Here is a 17,688-nt window from a genome sequence, read left to right on the forward strand (position 1 = left end):
TGAGGCCATGGACACAAATAAAGCAACAGCAAACAAAAGGCCGTTGAGATAAATTTTCTCCATATTGATGTTCTGATATTGGAGGAAGGAATCATGTGATCTGCCCTCTACACACATTTGTGTAATATTCTTTCATGTGTCCTACAGTACATTTCAGTGTGAAATGTTTTCTATGCTGTAGAGGCTCTGTGTGTAGACAGTCATGATTCTATCAAATAAACTTCTGATATAAATAATTTTTGATAATCTCTTAATCTCATCAGATAGAAAACAGGGTTCTTTGAACTATAATTTAAGACCTGAAAAGCTGATAATTTGAATTGGAAGATATTGATATGATCCAGTCCAATTCAATTTAACTCCCATTGCTTTTATTATAGTTAAAAACCTTATATGATTATTTTTAAAGTGTTTAGCTTTGATCCAATTGAGGCTCCATTCATCGCTGAAAATGTACTATCTTGATTTTTTAAAAAAGAACATTAATCACATCTCTCTTTTGCAATCACAACAGGACTTGGCCTTTCTGGACATTCAAGCAGCCAAATAACGCCAGCTTCTTATGACCCAAGGTTTCTCAGTCTGATTTGTATTTTCACAGAATTACCATAAAATGGTGTGATTCAGAGGTGGGTTTCAGCAGGTTCTGACCAGTTCTGGAGAACCGGTAGCAGAAATTTTGAGTAGTTTGGAGAACCGGTAAATACCACCTCTGACTGGCCCCATCCCCATCTATTCTCTGCCTCCTGAGTCCCAGCTGATCGGGAGGAAATGGGGATTTTGCAGTAACCTTCCCCTGGAGTGGGAAGGGAATGGAGATTTTATAGTAGTTTACCCCTGGAGTGGGGTGGGGATGGAGATTTTATAGTATCCTTCCTCTGCCACACCCACAAAGCCACGCTCACAAAGCCACGCCACGCTCACAAAACCGGTAGTAAAAAAAAATTGAAACCCATCACTGGTGCGATTGTCTGCTACAGTATAGTAGCCTGTAGATGAAATAATGCTCAAGCACGTACTTCAACACACTTACAGTGATCCATAGAGAACAACACTATAAATACATCTGCCCTTCTGAGTAAATGTTCTTATGATTCAAAGAAAATGAATATTTAAATCCACTCCCCAAAGCATTTTCAAAAATCCTGATTTGATAATCAAGTATCTTATATCAGCCTTTTCAAACAAAAACCACTTGTCTAACATAGAGCAAAGCCACTTGTAGCTTGCATATTGTAGGTTAATTCATATTGCAAAATATTATGCTCTTGTTTTTCAACACAGTTACTAATATCTAGTCCATCTCTTCCTTTTTCCATTCTGATTTTCTTTTAGTACTGATCATTGCATATGTGATTCACTGTGAACCTTTTCTTTTCTTGTGATAAAATTAATGTTGTATTGCCTTCAGTAGCATTATTAGACTCTCCTAACATGCATCTACATTTATCTGTACTTGCTCGGAAATTAATAAGATTGATAAGCGGAATTAGAAACGGCATTCATTTGTTTCTGTGACTTGAAGTTATTCCTTGTTTATTTTTCTTTATGTATTTTTTTTTAAAAAAGCCTAGGTGATAAACTCTGATTATTTGTCATATCGTATATTTATTTATGAGTAGCAGTTAAAATTGTTCAGAATGGATTTGCTGTGATATCTATAAACTCATTTCTCTGTTTTAAACAAAAAATAATTAAAAATGGGGGAAAAGTCAAATGTTGATGTAAGAGATATTTTAAGGGGAAAAAAACCCTTATTTTTATGCTGCATTCATGTGTCTGGTTACTCTGCACTGCTGACATTGAAACACCTCCATCCAGAATACATTTTGTGCTTTTCTCTAGTGAATGCACAGTTTTTCTGCTTTCAGGCAGCTACACTTTCACTTCAGTGGAGAATGGAAGACTAGTTTTTCCCATATGTGTCCTGCCTTTTCCATTGAAGGGAACTGAGAAGCCTTTGTAGATGAAGAAGCTGTAGGATTTTTATTCTCAAATAAATGTATACCCTTCAAAACAAGAAAAGACCCTTTTCCTGCACTGACATGGACTGATGTGGGTTCATAATGAAGTATCCCTATCATGTATCTTTTTTTATTTTAGTTTCAGTGAAGAGGGGAGGGTGGGTGGGGAATATATTAAATGAAGGTGCTAGATGTTCATTGGAGGAAGAATTTGATCATCACCATGTTTCAAAAAAAAAAAAAAAAGTCCACAAGTGTTCATTGGCCCTAACAGCACATGTCTGCAGCATGACTGTATATATTCTCCAACCATGAGTTATGCTTTCCTCCATATTATCCTCTCTTTAGGTATTAAGAATTTAAAATTATCATCCAGGTAAGTGTGATATAGATTTGTGGGCCATTTTACTCAATACATTTTACTTTGGCTACTTTTTAAATGTACTTTTGCATTTGTTTATAGTTCAGATCACTCTTAGTGTTTAGGATGGTAGCAAGACCTTAGGAATCTGCTCCAGACAAAATAAATTCATGCTGAATGTAAGCAAAAATTAAACCTTCTGATGTTTTAATGCAAATCATTGTACGATGATCTGATTCCACAGGGCCCTCCTAAATGTCCAGCATCTATTCAAACCCTTGGGGAAAAGATATAATTAACTCAGTGGGTTATGTGCTACATGTACCTCTTTTTAAAAAGGATTGAGTACATTCAATAAAATGTGTGGGACTTGCTCAGGCACGACTAATGGCAGCATATGCTTCTAGAATTCTGGCATGTATTATAAAAATAATATGTATGTATTCCACAGCTGCCATCTCTTCATGTCTTAGTTATATAGGCTTGGTGCAGTCAAGAAAATACTTCTAATATAACTTTTAATTAGACACAGAGAAGAGGGCCTTTCTTAATCTTCAGTCCCATTACCATGAGCAAGTCATGAGTGAAAGTTAAATCCCAGTTGACAGTAAGGACCAATTAATTCAATGGAGTGCACGAAGCTCAGTACTGGGGTGTATGCAATGTGGAAAGCTGTCTCCTGAGACATGAATAGTGCAGTCATATGCTTGTTCCCCTCTGACTTGCCACAGACAAAAACCTGTTCCACAATCTAATGAATCCTAGAATTGTTCAATAACAAACCAACAGATTGCTTCCTGATTTAAGGTACAAATGTAACTGGTAGATGTGAACTTCTCGTGCTATCCTTTTCTAGCAGATTTTATCCCAGTACACAAAGCCATACATAGAGACTCCATTGAATCGTTAAGCTATGGGACCAAGGCAGGGGTGGGCTGCTGGGGGTTTGCAGAGGTTCGGGAAAACCTCTAGCTAAGATTCTGTGCAGTGCGGAGAACCCCAAAATCCCACTCCTTGCTGGCCCCGCCCACCCCACCCCGCCCCTCCCAGGAGTCCCCACACAGCCCGTTTTGGATGTAGGTAAGTGCAGGGCACATGCGGAGGCTCGGGGAAGGTGAAAAATAAGCCTAATAGAAGTTCAGGAAGGCCAGAAACGGCCCCGTTTCTGGCTCCAGAGCTTGGGGAGGCCGTTTTCTCCCTCCCAGAGGCTCAAGGAAAGCCTCCGGTGCCCGGGGATTGCAAACCACCCCCACCATCCCTGCTATGGTGCAGGAGGCTGACTAGGCCACACCCATCATGGCCACATCCACACAGCAACCGGGCAGAGAACCCCTTGCTAAAATGTTTAAAGCCCACCCCTGGACCAAGGTCAGAGAAGGATGGAGAAAACTCCAAAATGGAGTGATGCCCTCAATTATCCAAATTTTCCTTTCCAATCAGGCTTCTGCATCTCAGCTTATATCGTTCAATATGGTCTCACAACCATCAGTGAAGTATTTGAAGGCAGACCTAGAAAAACTTCCACAGGCAGCAGAGTAGTTCATAAGTCAGTTGCATGTGTCAAAATTCAAATCCCTCCTAAAGTTACATACTGTTTATAGCCTAACACTCTCAGCATTTACCACACCTTAAATGTTTTTTTTTTACCCACAACAGAGCGCTGTTAGCTCGTTCTACTAATCTTGAATAAGAAAAATCTTTAACAATTTTTTCACTGTTTTGTTAACAGTTCGTAATCTTTGTGAAGCAGATGAGCAGGCTTCCTACCTTTCCCTCACTACATCATATTACATAGTCACATTACACAGCCATAGTACCCTCCTTTCCTGCTCCCAGTTTTGAATGTAGAGGGGCACAGAGAGATATATGTGCTCCTGAAGGCTGTTCAGGGGAGATATATATGCCCCTCTTGAAGGCTCTTGTCACTTACTTACATGTCTGAAGCAGACAATGAGATAGGAATGAATCTGTGCAAACATTTAAAATCCCATTCCATATTTGACCCAAATGTGCTTTTTCAAGAGGCAACTGGACTTTCTTGTTTTTCTTTGAAGACGTTTCGCTTCTGAAGCTGAAGAAGCTTCTTGGATCGTCTTCAAGCAAAGCGTCTTCAAAGAAAAACAAGAAAGTCCAGTTGCCTCTTGAAAAAAGCATCTTTGGGACCACCATGACCTGGATGACTGAGAATCTCCATAGACATTCCATATTTGAGATGCCTTATCCATCTCCCTGCTTTTTAACCTAATGTCAGTCATATCTATGATAATGGCTGATTTCTTCTAGTTAGATACATTTCATTTTGTCAATCAATCTATCCATCAACACTTGTCACAACTAATGCAGTAAGTAAAAATCCCTTAGTCATGTTATATTTTGGAAACCACATTGCCAAAGTCTCATTCCCAAATGTGAAACTTTAAAAAAAAAATAACATATTTAGCACTAGGATTTCTGTGCAGATAGACATATTGAACCTAGAGATGTCTTACTAGAATGTTGGTTAATATATTTCAGAGTATATCATGCTATAGATAGTGTAAAGTTTTGTTTCCATCTCAATGTTTTAACTACAGAATCCTATTCTACATGTCTCACTTGATAGGAATGGAAAACATTCATTCCTATTCTTGAGGAAGAGGAAGTCAGGCGGAAGGAAGGAAGGAAGGAAGGAAGGAAGGAAGGAAGGAAGGAAGGAAGGAAGGGAAAAGGCAAAGAGAAAGAGAAAAATACTATATGTTTCTTGCTTGGGAAAACCCTAGCAACTCTTTAATGGTTTCAGCATTATTTCCTGTTTGAAAAATTAAGAACTAGGCTATTTACTGTTTGAAAAGTTAAGAAGTAGGTTAAGCATAATCATATAAGATTTCATGTATCAAGCCAAAGCCAGAAAATAAATAAACACAAGTGATTCCCATTATTCTCACTCCACTTCTTAATGAAATGAACAGGGCTGCTAGATTTTATCCTTAAATTGATTTTAGGATAATATGGATGAACTGAATGTCTTCTTCTGTAAAAGCATAAAAGAAAGACATTATTTACATTTTTTTTTTGTTTCTGTGGAAAGTCAGAAACTTGATAAGAGCAGTGACTATCTGTATCTTTGTAATTATCCAGGAAAGAAAGCCCCCCCCCCTTCAAATATCATTACTGAGTTTTATTTTTAAGGTGACAAAAAAAGACAATGTTCAGTATATGGAACATTATCATACTTTAATTTAATTTCAGGTGGATTTATTTTTTCATCATATTAAGTTTTGTTCTGAATATATCTATTCCTTTGCTTTGGCCTACCCACTTTTTGGAATGTGGCTCATTACATGCCATTTAAAAACTTAGACCTTAGCCCTTGGTTTAGCTTAACCCCTGGTCTAAAAAAAAGTGTTGTGTGGTCTTTTTTAGGGCACAAGAGTAGAATGGTTTGTATTTATTTGAAACTGGGCAGGATTCATCAGCGTAGTAGAGGAAAAGAACAATGGATGTGCACAGCTTCAGAAACAGTTCAGAAAAAAAGTGCTTTATCTGCCTACCACCCTTTAATGCAGTCACATTGTTCCCTGGGATCGCATAGCTGCCACATGAACCCCAGAAATGATGTAACTGCTATGGTAGGTACTACATTTCCATCCCTGTGCAAACTAAAGGACCTTTACAGAATTGAATCTGAAGCACAGCAGCACACTCGTAACATCTTGGCTTTCTCTTGCTGTTACCATTCAATAGCCTTGCCCTTCCCGCATTATAAAGTTTGGAGTAGGGACTTTTTAATAGAAAAAAAAGTAACTCTGTCTGAAAGTAAAGCACATATTGAATACTTTAAATTTAAGAAAAGTCTCTTTCTGTTAACACTGCACCTTCACACTGAAGGAACAAGTTATAATTTAGTCATTCTTTTGTATCTAATAGTTTTACGCTTGAACATGGCTGACACATTTAGTCATTCATGCGTAAGCCAACATTTCTCAAACTTATTCAATGCCACCTAGAGTTACTTGCTTGTGAGATGGAAAGCTATATAAATAAGATTTCTATGTAAGTAAGCAAGCTTTTATGGGAAAAATAGATTCCCCCCCCTTTTTTTTTCTCACTACCCCATTGGGGAAAACTGCTCTGCAGACTATTCTTGGAAATTTCTCCAAGATGTGCCTGACCCTGTCAGAATGATGCTAAGCCTTTGGCAATTGGTTGATACAAAATGGTGGGCAGTCATCATTTTGCTAATATTAGTCCTAACAGGGAGAGAAAGTTATTCTTTCTCATCCCAAGAAAGTAAAACAACTGTTCCTGTTGTCACTCACAATTGGCAATAAAAGTCATACTTTCCCATCTCACAAAATTTTGGGAGAAATTGCCTCACTCAGTTTCTTTGACAAAGAGATGAAGAACTCTAAGATTCCACTTTCATTTTGTTTTGTTACAATTTGGGAAACAGAACAAATATTATAAAAATAAATTAACACACAAGATTAGGTTTGCTTGTTCCTTAATGCCACTCGTTACCTGGTTTTCCTTTTACCTTGGAAATATACTTACTTTCTAACTCATTGTATACTTTTTTCCAAAAATGCTTAAGTTAGGTGAGCTTTTATTTTAAAAATATGTTATCCATTTTTAAAAAATTGTTTCTTAACTATTCTTTGCTTGTTTTGGTTTTTTTAAGTATAGCTCTAGCTCTGTACTCATGATTGTATTCATGTTTGCTTATTGTCTTGAATACAGGTGAATCTGGTGCTGAAGAGTGGGCCCAGTGGAGTACATGTTCAGTTACTTGTGGTCAAGGGTCGCAGGTGCGAACCAGAACTTGTGTATCACCTTACGGGACACACTGCAGCGGCCCTTTAAGAGAATCAAGGGTTTGCAATAACACTGCCCTCTGTCCAGGTAGTGTTAGCAGCCAATAAATGAATTTGTGGATATTTTTAAACTGTTGAATGCTAACCACTTGAAACACTACTCTTTATACATGGCTAGTGGTTATGTAGTGATTTAAATTATTAGTCATTGTTCAAATTACTTTCTTTTGGAACTAGCAATGCATTATTTGGGGATATTCTGCATTCCAACATTTTAAAGCATTCTTATAGTATTTACTTTGGAAAATAGCTCAACAATTACAGACACAATTGTACATGTTTTACTCCCTAATTGGCTTACATGATTACAAAGTTAATCTGAAGCTGAAATGATTTAAACTAACTGAGGCCATTTGGTTGTTCTCTGTTGTGGCAACTCAAAATCATAATTTGAGATTACTTAAAAATAAAAACAGCTTTTTTATCTTTAAGTATCTTCTTATGTTTGTACAACTTAAACCCTCTTCTAGCCTTCAATATATCTAGAAAGGGGACTAGCCTTCTCGCTCCAGCCTCCTCATGTAGAACATTTCTGGAAGTCAATTGAAGAGAGAATCTTTTAAAATCAACATCCTAAACTGTATGGAATTCAAAGTTCTCCATCATAACTTTTCATTTGAAGTGCATTGTGTGTTCTGAGATGAATAGGCAAGTGTTTGGTTAAGAGAAAGAAATTTCCATAGCCCTGTTCACACAAATTTAGATAGATGATAGGTAGATGGTAGATAGATAGATAGATAGATAGATAGATAGATAGATAGATAGATAGATAGATAGAGATAGATAGAAAGATAGATACATACATAATATTTTTAAAAGAATATAAAAGTAATACAAACTAATAAAAAGTAACAAAAGAAAAGAAAAAGTAAAGAAATCCAAGCAAAATCTAAAAGTGTAAGAAAGAATAAAAATAAAATAGAAAAGAAAGAAGAAGTAGCTTCTGACTTCTAACTCATTTTCATTTTTAATATTTCATGTAAAAACTCTATAAGATTTCTTATTAGCCAAAAAAAATGTAGATATTTTCTTTTTTTTTCTGAAAAGAAGTCAATTTAGGCATTTCAGCAAGTTCCACCATCTTCACCAACCATGCTTTCATTGTGGGTAGTGCTGAATCTTTCCTTCTTTGTGCATACAATAATCTTGCTGCATCTTTGTACAAAAACAAAGTTCCACGTTTTTTTCCAATTGTTTATCCAACAATTCCAAAAGAAAAACATTTGTTTTTAGCTGCATGTTAATCTTTAAAATCCTCTGAATCAGTGTATGTATTTACATCCAGAATTTTCTCGCTTTTAACATGTCCATCAAACAAGATAAAATATTACTTCTTATTGCTCACATTTCCAATTTAAATTTGAAATGGCTTTTTATATTTTAAACAATGGTACATCATTTTATAAAAATTATCTTTAAATTATAACATAATATAAATTTCAATCCTATATTTTCCCATTGTTCTGTTTATTGTACTCAAAATTTTAACCTACTTTATCATACATATTTTACTTGTTTTTCTATTTCAGTTTCTACAAAAAATTATATATTTTAGCAGTTACATGTCCATCATTTATACGCAACTTTATCTCAAACTCAATCTTACAGTGTTGAAACCATGAATTCATTGTCTACTTTAAATCTTTCTAATAATTATAAATAAAAGAACCATTGGCAACTATATCCCTCTTCCATCAGTTCTTCTCTTGATTTTATTTGATATTCCCTTTGACAAAATTCTCACAATGTTAGGCATATATTCCTATTTTTTCTGGTCTTTAAAATGCTCCTTATGCTGAGAGCCACAGAGGTGTTTTCGGGCACAAACTAGATTTGTGTCTATTCCATATTCTCCATATGGAACACCTAACATAATCATTTTTAAAATCCATATTAACCTTGACTTTGTTGTGTCAGAAATGTCCATGCCAGCCAAATATTGGGCCATGTCCTTCTAACTCCAAAGTCTTCTATTTCTTAGCTATACCCACTGTTTCATCCAAACCAAATAGCAAGCTACAAAATACTATTTTAAATCAGATAAATCCAGTCTTCTCCTTTTCTTTGCATCTTGTAATACCTTATATTTAACTCATGCTTTTTTTCTCCTGCCACATACATTTAGATACATTCTTTTGCCACTGTTTAAATGGTGCATCAGTTATCAAAACACATAAAACATCAAAACACATTCTAGACAAAACTTCCATTTTAATGAGAGGAAATTCCCCTGAGCAATGATGAAGTTTTTCCCATTTTAACAAACTTTTTAAACTTAATTCCATTCTTTAACATAGTTATCTGAAATGACATATAATTCATATTTGCCACACTGATATGGCAAATATTTTACCTTCTTCTCAATTTAAAACCCATTTAATTCATAGTACTTTTTGGTCTTCCATTTTCATATGTTTTGTTAAGATTTGTTTAATAATCTTGAAACCTGCTTGTAATTTACCCATTAATATTCAATTCCCTTTAAAGGATCTCTAGGGCAGAAGGACATCCAGGAAGAAACAAAACAAAACAATCTAACCATATTCACACAGTTTCTTTTTTTAAAAAAAGTTTTAAAATAATCCTTTTAAAATTCTAATCCTATTTTACATGTCTCACTTGATAGGAATGGCAAACATTCATTCCTATTCATGAAGAATGTGATTTTATAAATTGGGTGTTTTAATCTGTGTTTCGGCCGAAATATTTAATAATTTTAAGGGATTTTTTAATATTTGTATTATCTGTATTTTATCTTGGCTGTTCACCGCCCTGAGTCCTTCGGGAGTAGGGCGGTATAGAAATTTGATTAATAAATAAATAAATAAATAAATAAGAAGAGGGAGGGAGGGAGGGAGGGAGGGAGGGAGGGAGGGAAGGAAGGAAGGAAGGAAGGAAGGAAGGAAGGAAGGAAGGAAGGAAGGAAGGAAGGAAGGAAGGAAGGAAGGAAGGAAGGAAGGAAGGAAGGACTATTGCTCAAGAGTGTAGCCCATCCTGTAAAATATATTTTAAAAAATTCCTCCCTGTCCAACTGCCAGCTTTTACTTCATAATTGCAAATTACATTTATACCTTCAGTAATCAGGAATCAAAGAGAATCAAAGAATAACCATGAGTCATGCACAAAACTTGGTGACAAAATAGCTCTTCTTTTTACCCGTGAAATGCTAAAGGGTCAGAAGAAAGAGTCCTTACATGAGTCAAAGCAACAAGCTCAGCCATGCCTTTGCAAAATAATTCATAAGATATGGATGGAGTATGTTCCCCACATTAGCTGAGGCACCGAATCAACAGTCCTTTGCATTTTAAAACCCTACATTTTAAAGTCTCTACAATCGAAAGGCCGAAAATGTAGCATAGTGCAATGATGGATTCTAAAAATTCAGCAAATCAGCCAGCTAGAATTACTCCTTTTTTAAAAAAAAACTTTTTCAAATGTTTCAAAATTAGAAACACACACACACAAAAAGCCAGTGTTTAACAGCCTACCAAAACATCCCTAAGCTTAGGTATGTAAGCGCACTCTCTGCATATTGTTTTGTCTTGTGGTGGAGTTTTCAGAAGTTTTTCACCTGTTATTCGAAGATGAAGTGTGCTTTTGAAGATGAAGATTCACTGCATTGTAAGAAAGGCATCCTAAATTTCAAAATCAACAAAGGTCAACATGAAGAGTGTGTGTACACACACACTATTCACATTCTTCAGCCCAGGAGACTAATCAAAACAATGCTGTCCAGTGTTAGTATTTTCTTTCTGTTTTGTATGTTCCTGTATGTTCTTCACACATGCACAAAACTCCCAACATCCATATAGCAATGTACTCTGCCACTCCCCACCCCCAAGAAAGCAGTGCTTACTTTGTAGCTAGGCAGTCAAGGTATTACAAGAGGAGAAATAGGTGGATTCACGAAGCATGGTGCTCATGAGTTCATTCTTTGGGATGCCTGCTGCTTCCCTGCAAAGCTTCACTCACAGCTCACTCCCCTCATTTTAAGCAAATTGCAAGAGTGGAATGATCACCCCTGGTCCAGGAAAACCAGTTCAAAAGATATCTCTCCAATAGACCACTGCAGGCAAGACAACTTCCAGTGACTTTGCTTGAAACAGCATGGTAGAGTTGAAACACTTGCATTTTGTTTTGTGCTCCAAGCAAACTGGGGCACGTAAAACCTAAAATTCACATACCTCAGACTTGAGCTATTTGGAGTCTGAGCTGCTTTGTATACATACCTCTTGTGCAATCCTATACATGTTAATTCCAAAGTAAGTATGATTAAATTAAGTGAAAACTACTTGAAGAGGTTGCATTCTGATATAGAAGTGAGTGACATAAATTGATTTTTTAAAATTGCCTATGGTCCTGCATGTTTGCATAGAATATTGGGGAAGAAATCTGAAGGAATCCAGATTTTCATCTGCTGTTTCTGCTGAGTTTCCTATTGTTTATGAGAAAGGAAAAAAAATGCATATGAGAAATGGGACTAATGTAGATGTTTAAATAAGTGAATTATAGCTAATTATTACAAACTTCTACAAATTTCAACCTCTCAGTTAACCATGGTTTATGTCACACCAAACTCAATAATGGCTAATGCTAATTAAATAGGGGTTTGGTACGCAATAAAAACCTGAAATTTCTTTATAACATTACTCTCCAGATTAAATCAAATGTATTGCTTGAAGTTACCGCGATGGAGGGACTTCATACATGAGGTTGGAAAGAGAGCTTCCATGCTCTTAGATTTGTCACAGTCTCTAAATGGCTTTTCTCCATATAGGAAAAACTGTCCATGCAGTTGAGCATACACTGGTAAATTGAAATGAAAATCAATTAAAAAGGAAGATATTGTTGATTTACAGTGACTCTGGGACAAATAGATCTTTCACAATATCATTTAAAAGCATCACAAGAAATGATGAATGCTTGCAGTAGGAAGTATCCCATATCCTTTTGTCTCTTCAATTGTTAATCCCTCCTAGCCACTTTTTAATCTTATGAGTTATACCAGTCTTAACTTTGCAATTATTGTTAAAATGCTTGAGATAATCCAATCAGAAGAGGGATATAAATTTGGTATTTCCTCCTCCTATTGCATAACATATTTTCAGCAAAAACTTTGTGCCCTCTTTGCTTGAAATTGGAGCTCCACTTTGCTAAAAAAAAATTCTGTATCTTGTCTGATTGTAGAATTGAGTTAGACCAACTTTTATAGCTGCAATATTTTTTTTTTAAAAAAAGAAAGGCTGAATTGCTGCTTTTCATTCAGGAAAATGGAATCCTTGGCAGAGCTGATGCAATAGTTTTTAGAACTGAATACTTAAAATAAATGCCAACATATTTTATAGAGACTAAAGGATTTCAAATGGCTGGAGAGATAATTATGAAGTTCATTATTTCATTTACTGAGTATCTAAATCATTATTTGAAAGCCAAATATGTAATCATGCCTTTGAAAAAAAAAAGTATTAATGAGATTAGTACACTTAATGGCAAACCAGCTTCATTCATGTTCAAACCTGATTGTGTTTATTGAACTTATTAGAACAACAATAAATTCCTTATTTTCCTCAGAGTGAATGAAACCAGTTATGGAGAGAATAAATGCACTAGGTTAAAAGAAGAAAGATTTTGTCTGGAGATATTGAGACATCTGAATTTAGAACTGAAAAGCACGCCCATGAAAGTATACAATAGGGTAGTATTTTACATTCTCTGCTCATTTACATATGTCTAGTGACATGAGCACCATGTTTTTCAAGGTATAATTCAGAGAAAACAATAATAAAATACTAAAGTCTCCAGAATTTATGGCTGGAGGTAACTCAAGTCCATTTATTGAGTAGGAAAATAAACTCAATAACTACTATTATGTTGGTTTATTCCCACACATATATTTTTCGGCTGATGTTCCTATTGATCAGCTGCGGGCATCCTGAACTTTATCTGGAAAGCTATCAGTTATACTTTATTGCTAATAGACAAAGACTGCCTGACAGGTCCAGGGCTAGCAAAAAAGATCTTGTTGTTCCACCTAAATTGCATTAGCCTATACTTCTGTTGAAGTTTGAACAACTAGCTTCAAGCACCTTTGTCGTGCTTCTCTTGATTGGCTCCAAATAGAACTCAGAACTTCTGTTCCATTTATAGTTTAACTACAATAAAAAGAAAGCATAATGCTAAATGGGTAGCTGACATTTTAATCAAACTTTTTGTTCCTTTTTAGCAGAATATGATAAATCAGTATTATAGTATAGTATAACATAATCAATCAATCAATCAATCAATCAAAAGCATGTACATGAAGCTTTACAATATAGGACACTCCTGCCTATTGACTAAAACTCGTGGATTTAGAAAACTGGTAAGTTGGAGAGAAAAATACTTTCAACATCTGAACAACATTTTTGTTGTGGCATTCATTCTTGAGCTTTTTCCCTGCATTTTGAAAGAGTGCAAACCAGGTATATATCTATTTCTTGCTGAGACCTGATATTTGTCCCATTATAATTGGATTTACTGGTGACTTCTTTTGGCTATGTTAATTGGTTTCATAATACAAATTCTCAGAACTATTTGGAGCAAAATAGAAATATCAGCAATCGAGGAATAAATGTGCCATTTGTATATGAACACAAGCAAATGAAATTTAGTGTTGAAGCTGGAAATAAGAATATAATTTATAATTTAAGCTTGATAAATAGATGACCTTTTTATCATAAAGTAATACCTTAGAGTAGAACCAGTTTAGGACTATTTTATGGCACACCTTGGTCATGCTTTGAACTTTTACAAAATAAAGAAAGAACATTAATTGTATTGTCATCTGCGTTTTTGAAGCATTTTATTTTGGCTGGAAAAACCCAGTTTTGAAAAGTGTCATACATTAATAAATAAATAAATAAGCATTCCTTCCATTTTGCATAGCCTAGTCAAAGATCAATTAGTTCACATTTATATTAAGATGAAACACTTGATGGGGTAAATTTCAGGCTCATCCATCTACCTGATGATTTGCTGTACTGTTCAACATACTGTTACCAAATACACATTATGTCATGGTTTTATAATATGAGATGACTATTAAGGCTATATTAAAGAAGCCTGTGTTACTAAGTGTTATTGTTCTAAGAGTACTTATATATGAATATTACCATTTATTTATTCCTAGTCATTAGTAGAAGTTTTGTGTCATTAATCTATTTCAAACCTAAGGTGAAACACCACATCCTTGAAGCTGTTTAATGATAATATTGATACATTCCTTTCTAGAGGAAAACTCAATTATGTGTCTAGAATTACTTTAGCGTGTAGATCTGCTGTCTTCATTGAAATTTATTAAAGTTAATAGCATTTATGAAGAAGTTGTTGATTTTCTAGGATTCTCATAGCTCTCTAGACTAGATCCAGAGGCTATGACTCTGTCCATATTTCAAACCTATACATTCTAAAGTATATTAAATTAGATTTCCTTTGGATAACATTAACTCTGGAGTCCTGAGTTGGCTTAACGATCAGTGTTCAAGAGAGCTTTCTTCTATCCAGTACTAGTGTGCTCTCTAAAATCCATTAATCGCTATTTGTAAACAGTGGGATTGCTATTCTTTCTCTCTTTGACGTTGGCCATGTAATGCCTCTTATCATTTCCTCTGTTTGTTTTGAATCATTTTGTTACTGGTGTTCTTTCCTTCTTAAAGCCTGTTTGCTTTATTACAGTACATGGAGTTTGGGAGGAATGGTCACCTTGGAGTTTGTGCTCATTCACATGTGGTCGAGGCCAAAGAACTAGGACAAGGTCATGTATACCTCCTCAGTATGGGGGAAGATCGTGTGATGGACCTGAGACACAGCATAAGCCTTGCAATATTGCTCTGTGCCCTGGTGAGCATGCATAGAAAGACTGTTTTTGCTTATGAGGGGTCTCTCTCCTCTCTCTCCCTCCCTCCCTCCCTCCCTCCCTCCCTCCCTCTCCCTTCCCCTGTGGCCTGCTTTTGTCATTTTCTACCCTTAACAGCCTAAAAACTGCATGAAGGCGTCATTACTGGAGTAAACTGGAGAATTAATTAATACGTATGGTTAGAATTGGGCAAGCAACCTTATCTTTGTCCTGAAAACCATTTCTGCTTCTTAGACCTTAAAATCACATGCTCGGCAATCCTTGGGAAGGCACAGCAAGAACTCAAATTGAGACTCCAAGGACACAAATGTCAAGGCTTTTATCAGCTTCCACCAGATCCCTTGTCCCAAATCAATACAAATCCATCCTTGGGGGAGGAAGATAGCTAGGCATTAAATGCTCTCCAAAAAGACTAAAGGGATCCATGGTATATGAATGAAAAATGAAAACTCGGAACAAGAATGGCTTTTTAATCCAGTAACAATCCCCTGTGTAAAAAGATGCTATTGTCAGAAAGGCAGCTCTTTCCAGGTCTTCCAGTGACTCCTCTGCTTCCCTGAATAGAAAGACTAAAATGTGAATAGCTAATTTGTTTAGTAAACCTGCTCAGTTTGGTGCCTTTAGTAAGCCATGGTTCAGCTAACCACGTATTGTGAATGCAGCTAGTGTATGCATGGGGAGGACTGTTGGGTAGTGGAATGGCAGAAATACTTTTGAGCAATTTATAAAATAACATATAACAGAATTTCCATCGAAGTCAGAAATGCCTATAGTTTTGCACAAAGTCCCTCTTGGATCTTAGATTAATTAATAATATATAGATTTATTAATAAATTAATTAGATTAGAGCGCACTGGTTAGAGTGCAGTACTGCAGGCTACTTCCACTGACTGCTGGCTGCCTGCAATTTGGAGGTACAAATCTCACCAGGCTCAAGGTTGACTCAGCCTTCCATCCTTCCGAGGTGGATAAAATGAGGACCCAAATTGTAAGGGGCAATATGCTGACTCTGTACAATGCTTAGAGAGGGCTGTAAAGCACTGTAAAGCAGTATATAAGTCTAAGTGCTATTGCTATTGCTATTTATAACAGAAACATTGTGGTTGCTTTTGGGGCAAAAAGTAAGATTAAGTAGATGATGCTGAATCCAATACCAATAACGACCATTTTAAAAATGGTCAGGTAAGGAACATCTCTTTTTTCATACTACCCAGTGTATTCTCCAGGCATACTTTTCATTCTAACATTATTTTAAAAATCTGCATTAGTCTATTTGTATCAGATATTATCAATAATCTATATGTTAATCCTTTTAGTGTGCATTAAATATTATTCAGTTGCAGCGTTCAATGTGTTTGGATGTGAGGCACGTTACTGAAATGGAAGCAGATAAACCTTCTGAAGGGATTCAAATTAAATGATTATTTAAGTGAAATCTATGACAATTCTGAATACTGATGTACTGATGAGTAAGATGGTTAGTTATATCCATATATGCATCGCAGTATGGTATGAGTTTTTGGTATGAGCTATTAGGGAGAAAATCTCATCTCTGTGTTTTACTGCTCCAGTGATTTTCCCTGAAGGAAAACAGAGCAAAACAAAGTAAAGGAGATATTTATAAGAGTGCTCTTGAAACAATGTATTTTAAGTAGTTAATACTATTAAGCATTGGTAGCAACAATCCCTTTAGCTTAAAAATATCATGTGATAGAGCACTGCCATAACCATTTAACAGACATAACATAAGGAGACTACAAATAAAGTATAAAGAGAACAATGTAGTACAAGCCTACAGTATCAAGAAATGTTGGGTGGCCCATTAATTATTCATTTCAACCGATTTCTCAAAGTATAATCATATCTCATAAATAATGTTATGTTCTGAGTTCATTACTTAGCTTGTCACCTTTCTTGTAATATCATTCCGCAATGGCATTGAACTAGGAATAAATGACAGCTGATGTTTATAAGATGTCACCTTTGTATAAAGCTGCAAAATAGACTTAATAGATACATCCATTTAGACAGGTTTTCTTTTTAGTTTTCTAGTCAGTGAAAGTAGTACTTACGTCACCATAAATGTCTACAGTCTTGGTTATTTGGGAGACTTTCTTAATTGAAAATAGAAGCCTGCATTCACATAGTTACTATTGTTTTCTATAATTTTATAATGAAAATGCACAAACCAGAGATTGGGACTTATCTTACCACTATATGGTCTGTCTGTGTTTCTCATAGTTTTCTTTTCAGAATAATACTGTGTAAACTGCCTGAGCCTTTCCACTTATCCAGAGTTATTATGTCCAACCACTTAAGCCTCCATTATTAACATAAATGAGGAAGGAGCTTAGTATTTGGATAAAGTGCAAATATTTTGTATCTTTGAGTAAATACCACATTTTAACTTGTTCCCATGTCATATTTCTTAATGGAAATGGCATTTGAAATTGTAGTACAAATATACCTTCTGGCCATCTAATCATATTTTGCCTTATTGCACCTGAAAGAGCATCTTACTTTTGTCCAATAGGGATCAGTGACATGCTTCATACATACTTCATTTGGAACAAAAAATTTAAAATGCTCCAGAATTGCTTAGAGGTACTCCTTAAG

General features: G+C 35.5%; 1 protein-coding gene across 4 annotated transcripts in view; it reads left to right on the plus strand.

Annotated features, from left to right (window-relative positions):
• Positions 1-17,688, plus strand: part of ADGRB3 (adhesion G protein-coupled receptor B3) — a 502,073-nt gene that overhangs the window by 166,898 nt on the left and 317,487 nt on the right. For all 4 annotated transcript variants that reach the window (XM_034431977.3, XM_034431978.3, XM_034431980.3 and 1 more), the window contains 2 exons: positions 7,045-7,206; positions 14,892-15,056. In XM_034431977.3, coding sequence (XP_034287868.1) covers positions 7,045-7,206; positions 14,892-15,056 — 327 coding nt within the window. The remainder of the gene's footprint in view (positions 1-7,044; positions 7,207-14,891; positions 15,057-17,688) is intronic.

This window comes from Pantherophis guttatus, chromosome 1 (genome assembly GCF_059756535.1).
Source record: "Pantherophis guttatus breed Tessera chromosome 1, ASM5975653v1, whole genome shotgun sequence".
Taxonomy (NCBI): domain Eukaryota; kingdom Metazoa; phylum Chordata; class Lepidosauria; order Squamata; family Colubridae; genus Pantherophis; species Pantherophis guttatus.